At 58.0% G+C, this 18,916-nt stretch overlaps 1 protein-coding gene across 1 annotated transcript; it reads right to left on the bottom strand.

The window, feature by feature from the left end:
• Window positions 1–6,889: 6,889 nt before the first annotated feature.
• Window positions 6,890–12,496, bottom strand: LOC103885950 (taste receptor cell protein 1). Its single transcript, XM_021940752.2, is given in 5 exon segments — window positions 6,890–7,942; window positions 7,944–8,092; window positions 9,511–9,650; window positions 9,948–10,012; window positions 10,351–12,496. Coding segments are annotated over 5 exon segments (717 nt in total). The 5' UTR covers window positions 10,657–12,496; the 3' UTR covers window positions 6,890–7,885.
• Window positions 12,497–18,916: the final 6,420 nt, after the last annotated feature.

Here is an 18,916-nt window from a genome sequence, read left to right as displayed (position 1 = left end):
CTAATTTTGTATTTTAAGTAGAGATGGGGTTTTACCAGGTTAACCAGCCTGGTCTTGAACTCCTAACCTCAAGTAATTCACCCGCCTTGGCCTCCCAAAGTGCTGGGATTGCAGGCGTGAGCCACTGTGCCTGGCCCTGAGACTGGGTAATTTATAAAAGAGGTTTCTTTGCCTCACAGTTCTGCAGGCTGTACAAGCATCTGCTAGGCTTCTGGTGAAGCCTCAGGAAGCTTTTACTCCTGGTGGGAGGCAAAGAGGGAGCAGGCGTGTTGCATGGTGAGAGAAGAAGCAAGAGAGGGGAGGCATCAACCTCTTTAAGCAATCAGCTCTCCAGTGAACTAATAGAAAACTCACTTATTGAATCTGGGAGACGGAGGTTGCAGTGAGCCAAGATTGCGCCACTGCACTCCAGCCTGGGCAACAGAGTGAGACTCTGTCTCAAGGAAAAAAAAAAAAAAAAGAGAGAAAGAAAAAGAAAAAGAAAATTAGAAAACTCACTCATTACCATGGGGAGGGCACTACACCATTCACGAGGGATCCCCCACCATGACCCAAACACCTCACACTGTAGGCCCCACCTCCAGCATTGGGGATCACATTTCAACATGAGATGTGGATGGGACAAGTATCCAAACTATGTCAGAGGCCTCCCCCTCCCTCTCATCAGAGTCTTCTGTCCTCAGTTCAGGTGCATGCTGGCCTCCATGCCTGGCTTCCTAGGAAATCATCTTGCCCCTTGAGACCAGCCTGGGCAACACAGCGAGACCCTGTCTCTACAAAAAATAAAACTAGGCATAGTGGCATGCACCTGTAGTCCCAGCCACTCAGGAGGCTGAGGTGGGAAGATCACATGAACCCAGGAGGTCAAGGCTGCAGTGAGCTATGATTGCACCACTGCACTCCAGCCTGGGCAACGGAGCAAGACCCTGTCTCTAAAACAAGAAACAAAGTGCACCAGTGTGTGGATACCAGCTTCTCCTGGTGTGTGGACCTGACCTCACTCGGCCCCATCGGTGAGTGGGAGGCTGTCTGCTGTCTTCCAGAACATTCCCACCACCACACCTGTGTCCCTCCTGCATTCTCTGGCAGGTTTTGTGAGAGGGCCTGTCACCTACGTCTCTGGCTGCCCTAAGGCCCAACTCAAACCTTCCCTGCCCCTGAGAACCTTTACCTGAAGAGTCTTTCCCCCAGTCGCAGGCCCCCTCATTTCAGAGCTTTTGTTGGGGTGAGTACAAGGATCAACTCTCTGCTACCAGCCTGGGAGGAACTGTCCCTAGGGTTGGGTCTCTGGCTGGCATATGAGAGTCTAGACCAGGACCCAGATGCCTGTAACCTGAAGGGCAGGCCCTTGGCTGCCCCAGCTTCTCAGAGCCCCTCGTCCAGCCTGACCTTCTGGGACAGGCCCGATCCCTGCATCCTTTGATCTTGGTCCCTACTGGAATCTCTGGTTACTCTGGCTTACCTACTTTGACTCCAGAGGTAATGCTGACATCCCGCATGAGACAGAGTGACAGACTGAGACATAGGGTTACCTGGCTCAGTCACCGTGTCCAAGCAGAGCTCAGGTCCTGGCCTGGTTCAAGGTCTTCCCCAATGCCCTTCTAGCTCTGGTACCCTGCAGGGTCTACCTTGGAGCACCTGGAGCCCGAGAAGCTGCCCCTCACCTTTGTGATCCCAGGGACCCACTCCCTGATCATGATGAAGGCGGACCCAAACCCGCCGAGGTGCCTGAAGGAGCAGGGTCGGCCTCTGCCTCCCACGGCCTCTCTGATGGGGAGGATGTTATCCCAGCAGCGTGAGGTGGGAGCAGAATCGGGAGGATGGGGGTTTTCTCTGTGGGTAGCTCTGGGATCCAGGGTGGAGCTCTTTTAACCTGGCCCTTCCCCTGTGACTCTCCTTGGCCCCAGGCACAGAAAGCAGCTTGCCCGAGGTCACATGACAGGAAGGAACAGAGTGGAACTTGGGTTCTTTTTCACCCAGCTGCAGTTCCCCCTCTCCCCTGCCACTTCCCCCAGGTGATGGAGAACCTGGCATGCTGTGCCCCATAGAAGAGTCCCCTTTCCTTCTAGTGAGGGATGGGAACCAGCTTGGGGCAGGAGGGATGAGGGGGCAGGGGGCTCTCCCAGCCCTGCCTCACATTTGAAGGATAGTATCTGGGCGGCAGCATTGTTTAGGCTAGACCAGGCGGCCCCTAGGTTTATAGCCTGGCCTCGGGCAGGATGCTGCCATGCCACCTTCTCTTCTACACATCCTGACCTGGCACCCTACCTAGTTAAAGGTCCTCAGGCCTCCTGCCCCCTGGGCATTGCCGCCACTCCCTGCCCAGGCACAGCTGTCTTTGTCCTGGACTAATCTTCAGAGATTCTTGTCCAGTTCACAGCTTTGCTGGACATCGCAGGCTGGGCCAGGCCCCCTGCCCAGCACTAACGTCTCTTTGTGAGTCTCAACCAGACTGAGCTGCAGCTTCAGGGTCAGGGTAGGCGCTGACTTAATTGATGTGACCCAGGACAAGGGGGTTTATTGATGGTGTCACATCTGCTTAAGCTCTTGACCTCTATGGTCCCTTTGGGGCACGATACCCCTCTGTCCCATGCTTAGGTGCCCACATGTGGCCACAGTGCCTTTCCTACCTCCATCCCTACTTGAGGCTGGTGTCCAGGCACCTGTGGCTCCAGGCAGAAGGCTGAGTACAGAGCCAGGCCAGGGCAGATGTTCCACAGGGGCTGCAGGAGCTGACAGCCCTGACCACCCAGTCCGTGGCCTTCCATTCCCCTTCACCGTGGCTGACCCCTCATCCACCATCCTTCCAGGGACCAGGACTGGGCCCAAACTGACTTTTGCATGCCCCTGGTCCTCCTCGTGTTCTTGGCTGAGCATGATGGTCTTGCCCATTTCCTTGATTATCCTCAATCAGAGGTTTATAGAGCCACGTGGGGACATCACATCTCCTGTCTACCAGGTCCTCACCAGAGACAGGACTGCCTTGGCCCGGGCCTGGGATAGTCAGGGGTCACACTCGCCTGTTGGGATCTAGCTTCAGTGGCTTCAATGTGGGCAATGGCCTGATGGGCGGCTGCCCCTTCTCCGCTTTGGGGAGGCTGGAGAGGAAGGTCAGGCAGGAGATCTGCTTCCTGCCCACCTGAGGCTGGTTGGAAGCAGGGCGCCCACCTGTGCCTGTCTCACCTTGCTGCAGGTGCATCGGAGGCTGAACCCCTCTCCTGATCTCCTGCAGGTGCAGATTCCAGGTTTCCAGTGGGTGTTGGGGTGGGCTCCAGTGCTGTCCTGGCCCTAGGGAACCCTGGGCTCCATGAGGCCTTGGCCTAGCCAGATTATTTCCCACACTGTCACCTCCCCAAACATGGAGCTGCATGCTCTGTGCCCTGGGTGGGACATTGGAAGGAGTTCCACCTTCCAGGTTTGGATCACAGTAAAGCCTCTGCCATGGGGATGTGCTGGCCGAGACAGACGGGGTTGAACCAGCCCTGTCACGTTGGCCTTGGGCAAGTCACCTGTGCCTTGCTTCCCTTTCCCCAGCAGCCAGATGGGGATAATAGCACCTATTTCACCCGTACTCAAGTGCTCACTTGTTAGCGGGAATTGAGTCCCGGAGGAGTGTAGGCAGAGCCATGGAGGCAGCACTGCAGCTGGACCTGGGCTTGAGTTGCAGCTCCTGGCTGTGAGATGTGTGTCTCCCTCTGTTTATTAATCTGAAGGATAGGGCTGTGCTGTTCTGGGGTCACTGTGACAATGCAACTGGCCTGTGTGAGTTGGTGGTGGCCTCCTGAGATAGTTTGAGGTGAGCTGGAGGTGTGTATTGAATGCCCCCTCACCCCTGTGGGGAAGACCCACTTAGGGAAGACTCACGTGTCTGTATGGAGGAATACAGGTTCCCTGCCCCTCAGCTGTCCTCTGTCCCTTCCCAGCCCCCTCTATTGTCCTGCAGACTCTGGCGGTGGCCATCCAGCCTGGTGGCCATCTGGCTGGTCCACGCTTCCAGGTGGACCCTCTCTTCTCACGTGGTGCAGGTCCCATTGCGTCACTTCCAGACAGGCCATGCTAGCCCCAGGGCCTCCCTTCCCTGCTACCCATTCCCCACCCCCAGGTGTGTGCCACCTCCCTAAAGCCCGCTGTGTTCACCAGCTGTGTTTGAACTCAGTCTCTGTGCAAGGCCTTATACAAAGCCTGAAATAGCCTGGCTTGTAGAGGGCCAGGAGACCAAAGCTTTAAGACAGAGTGGTGGTCTCCTAGACCCCACTTAGCCTCAGCTCCAGGGCTGTGTCCATGCTGTTCCTGGCTCCAGTGACCCAGTTCTCTCCCAAGAGCCTGTAAGGGCTCCTGTGGTGATGGAGGTGGCTGGAAAGAACAGGCTGCCATAACCCTCCCTCCCTGAGAAGGCCCAATGGGGAACGTTTTAGGCTTCAGGGCATCCTGGGGGGCATCTTCCAGGGACCCCTCCTACACCCTGCCCCGCCCTGGCTCTCTAGTCAGAAATTGCAGTTGCTTGGACAGCGGGGCTGACCCAGGACAAATGCATCTATTAGGCTGGTCATTGGGGTGCTGGGGTGGGGGCAGGGGCGCTTCATGGATAGGAAGGAGAGGCCGGTGTGTTCCAGAAGTACAGAGGAACCTGGTGCCAGCCGCAGTCAACCCCGATGTGATGATCTTTCTACCCGCCCTCTTTGATGTCTTGGTGCTGCCTGCTGTCTTTGGCCAGGTAAGCTCATGGTCAGGGCTCCTGGGGTCCCCTCACTGGGCCTGCCCACTCCTTGCAGGTAGGGGAGCCTACGGGCCAGGACTGTCCTTGGCTCTCCCTTCCAGGGCATGGGTTCAAAGACCATTCCTGGGTTCCACCACCATCAAGCCTCAATGGTGTCCTGATGGGCACAGGAGCTGCTGGGGCTTTCTAGGTTAAGACCCTTGCCTATCCTGGTGTTCCCCTCTGCAGTAGGGCTGCAGGGGTCAGCCTCAGTCTCTGCCCTGGGAGCCTGCCTTACCTTGCCCCGGTGGCCCCACACCTGCCCTGGAAGACCCCCCACACCCACTGGCTCTGATTCACCATAGAGCAGCCAGGGCACCCGTTGCTCATACCCTCTGGCCTGAGGATGACTGGCTCTGTGGCTGGGTTTGGGGGGTCAGGGAGGAGGGCAGGCCTTGCCCTCAGCAGCCCCCATTCCCACTCTGACCCCTTTTCAGTCTCCCTCCTCTTGTGGGCTCTACCCTGGGGCCCTCCCAGCTCCTCACACCAGATGACTGTCTAAATATCTAGAAATCAAATTTTTAAATACTAACTTTGGATTGCTTCCTGGCTTTTCTGTACCCCCAAAGGGCCTGCGTTTCTCTTAGGACTGACAGTCTCTCCAGCCCTATTGGGCCAGACCAGGCGGGCGTAAGGGTGCCCCTGCCCCAACCCTCTTTGGGGTGGGCTTCTGTCCTCTTCCTGCTGCCTCTGCAGCTGAGTTCCTGCCCCAGGGAGAGAAACTTAACCAAGCTCTGTGGGGATGAAGGTGCCCTGCAAAGCACCACGGGAGGGTTGCCGGGCTGCCGTGTTCTGCTGTCTGAGGTCCACCATGCTGGGCCACGCCCAGAACCGGCCTGAGTACCCCCACCTCCACGGGCTCTGTGATGTGTATGTACAGGATCACGCCTTGCCCTTTCCTCCTGGCTGACCCTTCCCTATCTCTCCGCCCCAACCCCGTGCCCTGTGTGTGAGTACCCAGCTCACTCTCGTTCCTTCCTCTCCAAAGCATGGTCCCTGGCAGCATGAGTGGCAGGAGGGTCAGCAGAGACTGCGGACTCCTCAGCTGTGCCTAAGACCTCAGCTGTACCTAAGACTAGGTGTGTGTGCTGGGGGAGGCTCTTGGCCACCATTTCCCCCCTCTGTAAATGAGACCGATACCTGTGGCATGGAGGGTGGGAGGCTGGTGTGAGTGCCAAGCACTTGGAGCAGGGCCTTGAGTGAGCGTGGACGTGGGAGCAGGGGTGTTCCTCGACTTTATGCACCTTGGGGATGGGAGTGGGGCTCCCTGTGTGGGTTGACAACGCATTGCTTTCCCCCACCCCACCTCTGTCCCAGCCCTGCAAGTCCAGTCCTTGGGGGTCTAGGAGGGAAGAAGCCCCTGGCTGTGTGGCCTCGGGCTGGACCCTGGCCCTCTCTGGCTCTGAGTTCCTGGGAAAGTCGGTGGTGTTGGAACTCCGGATTCATTCCTCAGCATTGAGGCACTGTCTGTGGAAGCCGTGGGACAAGGTGAAGGCGGGGAGAGGAGAGGCTTGGAGTTTGGGTTTCAGCAGAGGGATCAGCAGCGTGAGGGGTCACCTGTGTGTAGAGGAAAGGGAGTGAAGGCCAGGAGTGAGGAATGAGTCTGAGTGTACCCAGGATGGTGCTGCGTCTCCTCCCACATCCACCTGGCCCTGGTCGAGGGAGAAGAAAGGCCACAAGACAAAGGGGAAACTGAGTTGGGTCCACACATGTCCTTCCAGGACCTGGAGGTGCCACTGTCTGGCCATCATGCAGTGGGAAGTTGGAGAAGGAAGATTCCCTCCCCACACCTCCTGTTCTCTGTCCCAGGTCTCCTGGCCCCCTGTGCACCTAAGTTCAGTCTCTGTCGGCCCCCAGCATCATTTCTAGGGTTGGTGGGAGGCAGCTGGGAACAGGCTAGGGGTAGGTGGAGCCTGCTTGGGGGAGTCTGCTTGACTGCCTGGGCCACTGCCCACGGTAGTGGGGAGCTTTTCTGGCACACTGACTGCACCACCCAGGCGCTGCCAATGACAGCCCCCTGGGGAGTGTTTGCAGAAGGCCTTGGCAGTGGGGGGGTGGACTCCACCAAGAACAAACACCTGGGGTGGGGTCAGGGAGAACCGCCCTCCACTTACCTGTCTGGAGAGGATCCTCTGTACCACACTGCACATCTACGCTCCCCGGCTGAACACCCCAAGGGAGGCCCTCCGCTTTAGCACCTTGACAAGAGTGGGGACACTGGGATCAGGCCCAGCCCCCGGCCCCAAACCCCACAGCTCCAGCTGCAGGCTGAGGAGATGCTGGGCTTGGGTGGGGAATCAGGGATATAAAGGGGCCTGCTCACCCCTCAGCTTGGCTTAAAGACTCAAGAGGTCAAAGGCTCAGCCTGCCCCTCAAGAAGGAGCCTGGGCCCAGCCAGACACTCACCAGGACAAGGGTCAGTGTGACCAGCAGGAGACCCAGGATGAGGAGAGCCATGGCATAATCAGGGATGGAGGCATCCAGTGGGCTGGAGGCTTTGGGGCTAGGGGTGCCTGGAGCAGAGCAAGAAGGCCATGGCCAGGCGGGGCCCTGCTTCCCAGACTTCTAAGAAGGCAGAATCTGGGCCCAGAAGGTGCTGCGGGACCAGAGAGCTGGGGCTACGAGCACCTTGAAGGGCTCCGTGAGGAGGGGAGGCAGGCTTCAGATCCGGGCATGTGGAGGCAGGGAGCCCAAGGGAGGAGGCAGATGGACAGAGGGAGGGGGCCTATAGGGGGAAGGAGGTACTAACCGAGGTCTGGGATGACCACCTCTACCAAGAGGCCCTCTGCCTCCCCCAGGATGTGCAGACCCTGGCGCACACAGTCCCACATGAGAGCCTGGGCTGGCGCTGCCCTGAAGAAGGTGGCACCCACTCTGGCGGTCAGTGGGTCTGGCCTGGTGGGAGGTTCATCACAGACTTCATGGGGCTGGGCAGCCTTTTGGGACTAGGGGCGGTCATCTCTTCCAGCCTCCTGCCCTCAACCCCAGAACCCAGGTCTGAGCCCTGCGTCACCCAGGGCCACCCCAGACCCACCAGAATTCCTCCACCACCACTTGGTCAAAGTTCTGCAGAGGTCTGAGGACGAGGGTCAGCTGGGGGGTCAGGAGAGGACGAAGAGGGTCACAGCTCTACCAGAGCCTTGTCCAGTCATCCCCCGTCTTCCTGAGGCCTCTTTCCCCACCCCTCCCCAACTTTATCCCGCCACTTCACCCATCTTGTCAGCTGCCCCTGAAGTGCGCAGAACTCAGGGCTGGTTTTGTCCTCCAAGGCCTTGGTGTAGGGCTGGCCCAGGATCTGCAGCCAAACTTCATACAGCACCAGCTCCGCCTTCTCCCCTAGAGAGATGGGGGTGGAGGCGGCATCAGCCTGCTCTCCCTCTCCTGGAAGCCCTGGGGTGGGGCGCGCACCCAAGCTCTAATGCTCCATCCAGGGGTCAGCCGCCGCTGGTCTAAAAACCAAATTTCTTACTGCCTGTTTTTGTATGACCCATGAGCTAAGAATGACTTTTACATGTTTAAATGGTTGAAAACATGGAAAGTAGAATCGTATCTTGTGACACATGAGAAGTACATGACATGCAAACTTCCACGTCCATAAAGAAAGGTTTCGAGGAACATAGCCATGCTCATTTGTTGACATGTTGTCTAGGGCTGCTTTCTTGCTACAGGGGAGGGTTTGAGTATGTGATGATGGAGACACAGTGGCCTGCAGAGCCTTAAAGAGTTTCCATCTGGCCCTTTACAGAAAACGCTTGCTACCCCCTGCACTGATCCATCTAATGGAATACACTGCTCACTCCGAGAGTTGATCCTAGTAGGAAATGTTGCTGACAATTTAACAGATGCTGCTTTTATGTTTTATTTTGTCGCTGCTCTGGTGGGAGACATGTAAGAAAATTCACTCCCTGGGAGGAGGGCATGGTGGGGCTTGTGACTATCAACAGTGAAGCCTCTTTAAGAGGATGCGTGGGGAGCTCTACCGTCTGCTGAGAGGGTTGTGATGGGCCCTCTGTGTTGAGGAATGAAGAGGGAATGCTGCCTGTCTGCCAGGAGCTGGCTTTCTGGGGAGCAGAAGAGATGGTAGTTCGGGCCTGTGGAGGCAGAGGCCCAAACCAATCTGGTCTCTGGGGCAGCCGGCGGGGAGAGTAGTTGTGTAGGAGTGGCTATGAGGGCAGAGCCTGAAGGAGGGCACCCCTGACTGCACCCCCAGGAGGCTGCGGTGGTGGGGGTGGGGCAGCACTGTAGGAGGACCAGCACCTTCTGTGACTGAAGGGTCCTTGGAGAGCAGCTTCAGGCTGTGTGCACCTGGAGGGGACTGATTTGACCCAGCACTCTCCTAACTTGGGTGTGGACCAGCTCTCCCTGTTAGGATGGCTTGAGCTTGCAGAAGTCATCCTATCAGGAGGCCCCAAGAGGAGATATGGGTTTCTTGCAGCCCCGGCACTAGGGCAGAGCTGAGGGTTTTTGCCTCTGACTTGGTGGGACAGATCTTGTCATGCATGTGAGGACTCAGTGAGGTCCTGGGCAATCAGGGAGGTGATGGGACCCTCTCATCCCTCTGGTCCTAGCTGCTTCTCGCCTCTGTCCAGCTCCTTGCTAAAGCTCTATGCCCCATTCCTCTCTGTGGCCCCAACACATGAGCAAGTATTGTCTGAAAGAAGTTTTGCCCATTCTCTAGAAGAGAAACACTGAGGTTTAGAGAGGGGAAGAGCCCACTGGCCCAGAGACACGCAGGGATCGCAGCCCTGACTCACCATTGGCCACGATGCTGGATTTCTGGAGGATGGGATCTGTTATGTTTTGGGCCATGTGATTAGCCAGGCCTTGGAGGTGGGTAGGGATGGGGGTCTGGAACTTGTATTCGATATAAACGCCCACCCACTGTTCAGCATTGCTAGAGAAGCACAAGGGGAGAGTGCAGGGGTCACAAACTTTTTGCCAGCACGTTTCTAGAAGCAGGTAGAGTCCCCAGAAATGCACACCCTCTGGTGTGGGGCTCCCTACCTCCTAGGCAGAGCCAGCTTACATGGCCAAGCTACAGCTACCTGGGGCAAAGTCCTTTCCCAGGTAGCCCCAAACCTACACCCCCATATTTTGGTTCTGGGTCAGAGAGTTGCCTCCTTATGCCCCAGGGCAGCCCCCAAGAGAGCAGCAGGGCAAGCTGGACGGATGGGACGGGGACTCGACCCACCTGAAGAGGAGCAGGGGCCTCTCCTGGGGACTCGCCTTATAGAATCCTGACACCACCGGTGTGACCTGTGGGAAACCCTGGAGGTCAGGGCGAGCCTGGGAGCTGTCTCTCCTGAGACCCAGTGTGGGATGGGGACCAGGTGAGGCGGGAGGTAGGACCTGGGAGGGAGCCACCCTTAAACACAGCCTCCTGGGTAGGGGTGTCTGCTTACAGAGCCTGGCCATGTTCCCCTACGGACAGAGTCTCCTCCTCCTTCAGAGAACCCTCTCCCCCAGGGCATGCTGCCCTCTACGCCCTCTTTCCCCCACAATGCTGGGTGCTGCCTCCATGCTGGAAGGCCTGCTTTCAAGGGAGGCATAGTGAGTGTCCCAGACCCCAGAAGGGGTGGAAAAGGCCACCTCACCTGTTGAAGGATCTGCCTTTCCAGCAGGACAAAGGAGACAGAACCCGGTACGAGGAGCTGCGGCAGGAAGGGCCTCATGGCTGTGAAGCGGATGCTGATGGTCTCCTGGGCCAGGGTGATCAGGTCGGCCCCTGTAGAGCCATGGATGGGAGTTCCGGAGGTGCCAGGCCCCTCCTCACCCACTGCACCACCAGGTGCTTCGGGGTCAGGGCAGGAATTGGATCCCTCTAGGGAGTCCACCCACTGCTCCCCCTGGGCAGGTGAAAAGGCACTGTGGTAGGGGTGGCTGGGGACGGAACTCACCATCAGAGATGAGGCTGTTCTCAGCCAATGACAGGTTCCCCAGCATCTGCCCTGAGGTCTTCACTTTGCGATACAAAGCCCAGAGGACATCACAGGGAGAGGGGCCTGGGGCACGGCCCCCAAATACAAGAGAGGCGTTCACCACTACAGAGCCAGGCCTGTGGGGGCAGAGCCACATCCTCAGCCAGGGCCAGTGGGGACATGAGGGGTCCTGTGTGCCCGGTGGGGGCCTGGCTGGTGCAAGAGTTGGCATCCCAAGGGAGGGAAGTCCTCAGGGGAAGCCATGGGCCACGCAGAGAAGAGCCTCCCTGTGTGACTCAAGGCAAGTCACCTTACCCCTGAGGGCCTCGGCTGCCTCCTCAGTAAAAGAGGGATAATGATCCCTTTCCCAGAGGATGGCTGTGAGGCCTGAATGACTCAGCCACCAGCACCCAAAGCAAACACTCAGTGAAACTCAGTTCCCTTGGACACCCCAACAAGCCGGCTGTCATGGGAATACCATGAATCCCGCCCAGGGAGCGCCCAGGGCAGGGTTACTCAACCAGGCTGCAGCTGGCTGTGAGGTCTCAGGATGATAATCTGGATCACACTGAGAAAAACATCTTTGGCTGTATCACAAGGTGCAGGGGCTCTGGAGAGAGGGAGGTGACAGGCCTGAAGAATCTCTGAAAGCCAGTGAGAAATGGACCAATTGCCCTGGCCTTAGTAGGGCACTGAAGGAGCTTTTGGGGAGAGACCAGGAGACAAATAAGAATCCAGAATAACTTTTGTCCTTCCCCTGAGCACTTGCTTGCTGTGCATGTTGGGAGTGGGGAGAGAAAACCTCTCTTCAGGCGCAGGGCAGGGAAGTCATAGAAAGTTTCCATTTGTTAAAAGGGAAAACAGTCTGAGCAGCTCAGGAGCATGGCCTGGAGAGAGAGTGAGCTTCCTGTCACTGGGAGCATTCGAGCCTTTAAATTACTTACAGGATTCAAAGCCCACACTGAGCTCACAACTCAAGTGGGGCTGCAGCGATTTGGACCTTCTCAGCCTTTGACTTGACATGGCAGGGCTGCTCTCTGCTGGCAAATGTGGTCTTGGGTCTCCCCCAGCATCCTCTTCCCCTAGAGGCTTAGAGTGGAGGGCCCTGCCCAAGGGATTTGCATCCCTTTGCATGTCATTTACATGCCTGCTGCCCTTGCTGCCCTTGCCTTTCCCACTGCACTCAGACAACGCTTGGCATTCCTGCCCAAATCCTGCAGCTGGAATCAGGGATCAGGGCAGGTCAAAGGGCATCTGAGGTCACACAGCATAGCTAGTGGCAGAATCAGATGTGGGCCTCCTCCCTGCCTGTCCAGGGCTCTTCCTGCCCCTGCCCCCAGGTGCTCCTGAATTGGGGGTGGGACGGGCAGAGCTAGGCATCTGAGACAGCCCTTGTGGCTGAGAAGGGTCAGAGCAGCTCGTGGGTGATAGGTGGGCCCTGAGAGCCATGTGCACTCACCTGAAGACCAGGGCACCGATGCCCTGGAAGCTGGGGAAGGCCTCGTGGTAGAGGGGCTGGAGCTGAGGACAGGCAGAGGCATGGAAGGCCGGCACGTGCCACCCCAAACCTTCCCTCCTGCCCTAACCCACTCCCTATCTGACCCTACCACCTACCCTTGTCAACCCTCCATCATCTTGGCGTGGTCCCTGCAATGGTCCCTCACAGACCACCTGGGATTCCCAGGCCCCGCCCAAGCTGTTCCTCACACACTGGCCAGAGATAACCTGCCAGTCATCCTCTGCTGAAAGCCTCAAGGTCTGTCTGGGCGCCATGGCTCATGCCTGTAATCCCAACATTTTGGGAGGCTGAGGTGGGAGGATCGCTTGAGCCCAGGAGTTCAAGACCAGCCTGGGCAACATAGCAAAATCCCTTCTCTACCAAAAATACCAAAATTAGCCAGGCATGGTAGTGTGTGCCTGTAGTCCCAGCTACTCAGGAAGCCGAGGTGGGAGGATGGTTTGAGCCCAGGAGGCAGATGCTGCAGCAAACACCCAGCCTTCCTAGATTTTTCCCTATCTACTGTTTTCTTGAAAATCGCTTTCCAGTGCAGTCATTCTCATCTCTGCATTGGACAGCTGCCATGTTGGCCTGCCATCCAGACCTCTCTGGCTTGGACGACTACCCTGCTCCTAACAGGCCTCCCCTCCTCCCTCTCCCACCCCTGTTTCAAATTATTCTCCTCACAGCCCCTCTCGCTGGCGTCCCTCTGCTTCTGCTGCCTCCGACCACCTCTTCACTTCAAGGTCATCACAGGTGCCGTTTTCTGCCTAGAAAGCCCCTCTGTGTTTCATCTGGCCACCTTCTTGTCCCAGTCAAAATTCCCAGTTCTCAGAAAGGTGTTGTCTGGGCAGCCACCTCTCCCCAGCAGCCCCCTCTCACTGCCTATCCTGTCTGCACTTCTCCTTTCTATAGCTTATCACAACTATGACGACATCTGGATGTGTTTGATCACTCCTTGTAGGGCTGTCCTCTCCTCCAGACTGCAGGCTCCCTGAGGGCAGGGGGCATGCTTGCTTTTGCTTACTGTGGTGTTCCCAGCACTTAGCACCATACCTGGTACAGTAGGTGCTCAGCTAGTGGTAGGAAGAAGTGAGTTAGTTGAATAAATGAAGGAATGAACCAATAAACTAATGGACAGAGACTCAGAGTTCCCCCTGGATGCCAGGCAAGAAATGGCACTTGCCGGCTAGGGCATCCATGGTTCCAGAACCAAGGCGGAGGCAGATTTGGTTTTGGCTGCAGGAACTCTGCCTCACTTTGCCTCACTGGCCACCTGCACACCGGAGGAAGGGCACTTACCTGGTGGTGGATGATCTTATGCAGCAGCTGGTGCTTCCAGGAGTCAGGGTTCAAGAGTGCAGCCGAGAAGGCTTCATTGGTGATTGTGAAAGTCACGGAGCGGGTCATGTGACTGGGTCCTGGGGTAGAGGAGACTGAGTCCTAAAACGAGAAGGTCTGGCTGCGATGAGGCAGGGCAGAAGACTGGATGGGATCAGTACCCCCAGGGACCCTTGAGGAACTGGGGCTGGGTGGGACAGAGGGAAGGCTGGAGGAACATCTGAGAGAGAGGGTGGCTGTGGGGGCTGGGCTGACAGGGACCCCTGGCCCAGGCTGGACTGTCCCCTGTAGAGTGGCTGGTTCTGCAACCATCAGGGGTGGTGGGGTGGGTGGGAAGCTGGAGGTATCAGTGGGAGAATCTGTGCCTGTGCGGGGGAATACAGACACAGAAGGCTCTGCAGAGTTTCTGGTCTGGTACTTACAGGGGAAACCGGGGCCAGGATTGGGGATAGTGATGCAGTTGGTGACTGAAATGGCCATTGTGGTGGGGAAAGTGACAGTGACAGCAACAAAGATGGAACGGTGGGTAGTGGGGACAAGGACGGGGCCAACACAGGTGAGAGGCGTGGGGAGAAGGACAGTGAGGTCTGTGAAGGTGGTGCTGTTGAGGGTGACAGCAACGTCAAAGGAACACTGGGCCCCGGGCCCCGGGCCCCGGCTGGAAGCCACAGCCTCTCCAGGTGACCCTGATTCCCCTATGAGGACTGGGAGGTCATAGCCAACCCTGACCGCCCTGGACCTACAAGGGTAAGAGGCTCTGTGACTGCCAACATGTTAACAATTGACGCACGCACAAGTGGGCTGGGGGGTTCTGAGGATACAGCCTTCCCCGTGGTCCCTGGAGCCAATATCAGCGATGGGGAGGCTTCTGGGCCAAAGCTGCTAGCCCCTGACACAGACGGCATCCAGGCATGGGGACTGAAGGTGTATCTGCTCGGGAGCCAGGACATCCGCGGTGGGGATCCTGATATGGGTGCAGGGTTGGTAGGGGCAGAGGATGTTCCAGTTGGCTGCTGGGTGGGTCTGGGGGTGCCAGATGTCCTCAGGGTTGCAGGGGCAGGAGTATGAATTGTCACAGACAATCCAGGGCCCCCACTGGACTTTTGCCCAGACCCGAGGTGCCTTGGGCCAGGAGAAGCTGCTGGTGGTAATGTGGCAGCAATCTCTGGAGATCCAGGAACCAATGTCTCCTCCGCAGGTTCAGCCACAGGTGCAGCCACAGAGGATGCTGGCTGGGACTCAGGGGTTCTGTGGACTGTAGGCCAGGCCAGTGCTGATGGGGCTGGTCCAGGTGGGACCCTGCCCAGGACCCCAGCAGTTCCTGAAGGGACAGGCTGGTCCGAGGGGGAATCCAAAGACAAGGCGAGAGGAGCTTCCTGGTCCCCAGATACCTCAGGAGAGAGGGCTTCTACCCTTGTGCTGGGAGTCTCCCCTTTCCTCTCCGCTGAGAGAGAGACTCCATCAGTGATGGCTTGCAGGATGTTCAGGGACAGGAGTGTCTTCTTGCTGTTGCCTTGCAAAGCGGACATGCCAGGGGCTGAGGGAGGCCAGCCGGTGTCTTTGCGAGTAGAAGGAAGGCTCAGGGAGGAAGCTGAGACCATCCAGAGAGCTGCAAACAGGAGAGGCCTGTTCTGCCTGCCACCCAGGGGGCTGGGAGGTGGGACTGCCCACAGCCTGTTGGACACCGCACCCTCCCTGTTACCTCCCTCATTTGGGAAGAGGCCTGCGGAGATCCAAACCCTGGCCCAGCTCCAGCCCCAAACCGCTGAGCTACCCGAGGCAAACGTGCTGATCCTAACCCACCAGAGCTGAGGAAAGCAGGAGGGGACCCTGACACTCCTCAAGGACCCCTCCCTGTGCCTCCCACCCCAACACCACCCATCGCAGTGTCCTTCCCCAAGGGCCTCAAGAGCTCCCCAGGGCGATGCTGTCTCCAGGTTGGGGGCCCTGGACTGTTCTGTTTGAATGACCTGTGAGGTCCAGGCCAGCCTGAGGGTACCGGGAAGTGCTGCCCAATCCTCATCATAAGACAAGGCTGTTGCCTTGTCGCATCCTTAGAATACAGGAGCCTGACAGCTGGACCTAAAAGTATTTTGTGGGGAGGGCGGGGGGCATCTCTGAAAGCCTTGGGGGCTAATTCCACACTTACCTACAAGTGTACACTGAGATCCATGCGGGGTCTGCCCCGTGCCAGGCTCCCCAAAGCTGCTCACCCCGAGTGCCCCTGGGAGCCCCAAGCCTGGGGGCTGAGGAGTGGACCTTGGCTATGTCCTGGTATCCCCCAGGCTGTTCATGGCCAGACCCACATGAGGACAACGAAGGCCAACCCAGTGTGGAAACTGATTGAGAAGAAGGACCCCTGGCCCAGGCCCAGCCCGCCCTGCCCTACTCCCTTACCAGCCAGGAGAATCCCAGCAGCCAGAGGCCACTGCACGCCCATGCTGAAGGCTCTCTAGGCTTCTAAGGCTTCAGAAGCAGGTGGCAAACATGAAGACACCCTCTCGAATTTCCCTTCAAAAAAGGACTCATGTTGCCCAGCCTTTCCCACGTTTCCATCCCTGTGGCTGGGGGTGCAAGCCTGGCTGCCCTAACTCGCCAGGTGGCCTCCAGTAAAGCCCTTGACCTCTGGGGCTGCAGAGTCTTGAATGGGGGCAGCCTGTGCCTGCCCCACAGCCTGGGAGGTTATGGGCCTGAAAACACATTGAGGAGGAGTTCAGAGTCCTGTCCAGTCTTCAAATGGAGGTGGTGACCATGCTGGTGATGGGGGTATGAGTGTGGGTTTGGGTGTGATGTGGAGTGACTGTTGTGAGGACGGTGGCTGCAGGGATGCCGGAGGTGCTGATGGTGGCTATGGTGGGAGCTCTGTGTCCAGGTGGCATGGAGCTCACTGGGGAGGGGTTGGTCCATGTCCCATTCCCTGGCCATCTCCCATCCCAGTTTGGTCCTGCTCCCATTCCATCAGGCTGCATGGGGGTTTGGAGAGGGGAAGATCAGAAGAGAACAGTCCCCCTCCCACAGCGCTTTTCCCGTGTGGAATCCTGATCAGAGCCCTGGACTGGGCAGGGTGAGTGTGGAGGTGGGCGTGCCTGGGTAGAACCGTCCTTCCCAGGTCCCCTGCACATTCTTCTCATGCCCCTGCCCTTCCGCAGCCTCCGACACAGGAGAGGGCCATGGCAGCCCTAAGAGGCTTAGAGAGCTGCCAAGGGACAGGCAAGGTGGGAGGCTGGCGCCCCGTGGGATGGCTCAGGTCTTAGACTTAGCCTCCCACCCCACCTGCTGGCGTCCTGGGGAGTTTCCAGAGCCTCTCCCACCAGGCTCCTGGCACCTGTGTGACCCTGCCATGATTTGTACCAGGTCACCAGAGCCTCATCTGGTGGGAAGATAATGGCTGGAACCCTTCAGTAGGAAATCAGACCTGGAGAGGGCCTTGGCCAGACTCCCGTCCTCCCCACCCAGGTCCTTCTACCTGGATACCCCTTCCCCCATCTCCTGGGTCCTCATCTCTTGTCCCCTCCAGGTCAGGCTGGCTGGAGTCAAAGCTGGGGGACAGGGCTGTCTCCCCTCCCCGTTGGAGCTATTTTCCAAGGATGGGGGAAAGCAATCCTCCACAGCCCACCCTTTCACCCCCAGGCCTGTAACCTAGGCTGTACACACCTCCCAAAGCAGTCCTTCTTCCTCCCTCACCACAACTCATCTGCTTGGAAATTGCATCCTCCGCTGTTTCCTGGCTCCTCTGGGAGAAGTTGTTAAGGGGCCAGCCTGGCCAGGTCAGGGTGGGGACGGATGGCTTCCCAAGGACAGGGAGGGAGGCAACTTCTACCTTGAGTCCTAGTTTCATTGGCCCCTATTCTCCTCCAAGCCCTTCCATGGGCCACCCATCTAGTGGCCCGTGACCCCATCTCCAGGCCAGCCAACCCACTCTAGCACCCCCATTCTGCCTCCCTTCCCTGTGACCCCAGGATGCCCAGGTCTCACCTGGTGGACCTGGTGCTGCTGAGAAGCCTTTGTCTGTGGAGGCGCTGGTGTCCCACAGAGGAGGGGTGAAAGCAGCATCAGCACCCTCTGCCCAACCTCTGCTGGACCTGGAAGGGCCACCCCCTTCCCTGGCACACTCAGCGCCCGGAAGATCTGGTCTCTAATGGCTCTGCCCACACCCTAGGACACTGGGTCCTCATCTCCTGTCCCCTCCAGATCAGGCTGGCTGGAGCCAAGGCTGGGGGGCAGGGCTCTGGCATTGCTGGGCCTCTGCTGGAGAGTCTGTCAGTGCTGAGGCCCGCCTGGCAACAATGGGGAAAAGAGCAGCTCCCTGGGACATGATGAGCGATAAGGGACAGAAACACACCTGAAGGCCATTCCTTGCCATCGGGCAGAGGGCTCAGGTTCCAGGAGTGGGGAGGTGAGGCAGGAAGCCAGGTACATGCCCCCTCCCCACCAACACCCTCTCCTGACCAAGGACAATTTTGGAGAAAACTCAACCAAGAACTGGAGATCTGGGCTCTCTGTGGACCAGGGTCAGGATTCAGTCTATGTCTAAGATCAGGGCTCAGAGAATGGCCAAGATCAGGGCTGAGTCTGTGACAAGTGTCAGGGCTCAGTGTGGGGTCAGGGGTAGGCAAGTCTGGAATTTGAATGCGTGCCAGGCTAGACCTGGGCTCTCTCTCACACTGTTCTTCCCCTGCCCTAGCCTCTCGTCAGAGGGCATCCGAAGACCTGAAATAACCCATCCTGATACCTGAAATAAATTGAATGGGAACTCTGTCCTCACATCGATAAATGTTGCAACAATAATACTTTGGAAACAGCCGCAGTGTCCAGGACAGGATAGGGGTTGGGCGATATTCCTCCTGTCATGAGCCAACTTCAGCCCCCTGGGCCAGGACTTCCCTGGCCCTCCAGTCCACGGCAGCATTCCCCTCCTCCTCTGAACTCCAGAGCCTTGCCAGGCCTGCAGTCCAGCTGCAGTTACACCCTGCTGTACCGTGGTAGAGTCCTGCCCCTCTCCACACCCCTCAATGCACCTCCCTGCACAGCTGAGCACAGAGGGGACCCTTCTCCCACTGACCGTTCAGGGCCGTGGCTTCCCAGCTGCTCCATTCCACTTGGCTCCCTGGGGCAGGAGGAGGGGGCTGCACTGGGGGCTATCCTGTGTCCCTCCTTCAGGGCTGGAGGAGGGGCTGTGTGGAACCCCAAAGGGTCCTGGAGAGTGGGGTGGCAGCAGGCAAGGTAGGGCCCCAAGGGGAGGAGCAGGATAGAGGCAGGTCACTCGGGGGCTAAGCCGGGAAGACATTTGCCTAGACAAACGGGCAGTGGGGCCAGCGGATGATGCACTTTGCTTGTGTACCTTCCAGGGTAGGCTTGCCCAGCTGCAGGGATAGGGGGCCAAGCTGGCCTGTTCTTTCCTGC

The sequence above is a fragment of the Papio anubis genome, unplaced genomic scaffold (assembly GCF_008728515.1).
Source record: "Papio anubis isolate 15944 unplaced genomic scaffold, Panubis1.0 scaffold199, whole genome shotgun sequence".
In the NCBI taxonomy this organism is placed as follows: Eukaryota; Metazoa; Chordata; class Mammalia; order Primates; family Cercopithecidae; genus Papio; species Papio anubis.
The sequence above is the reverse complement of the archived record's forward strand: the minus strand, read 5'-3'. Positions and strand labels throughout refer to the sequence as shown.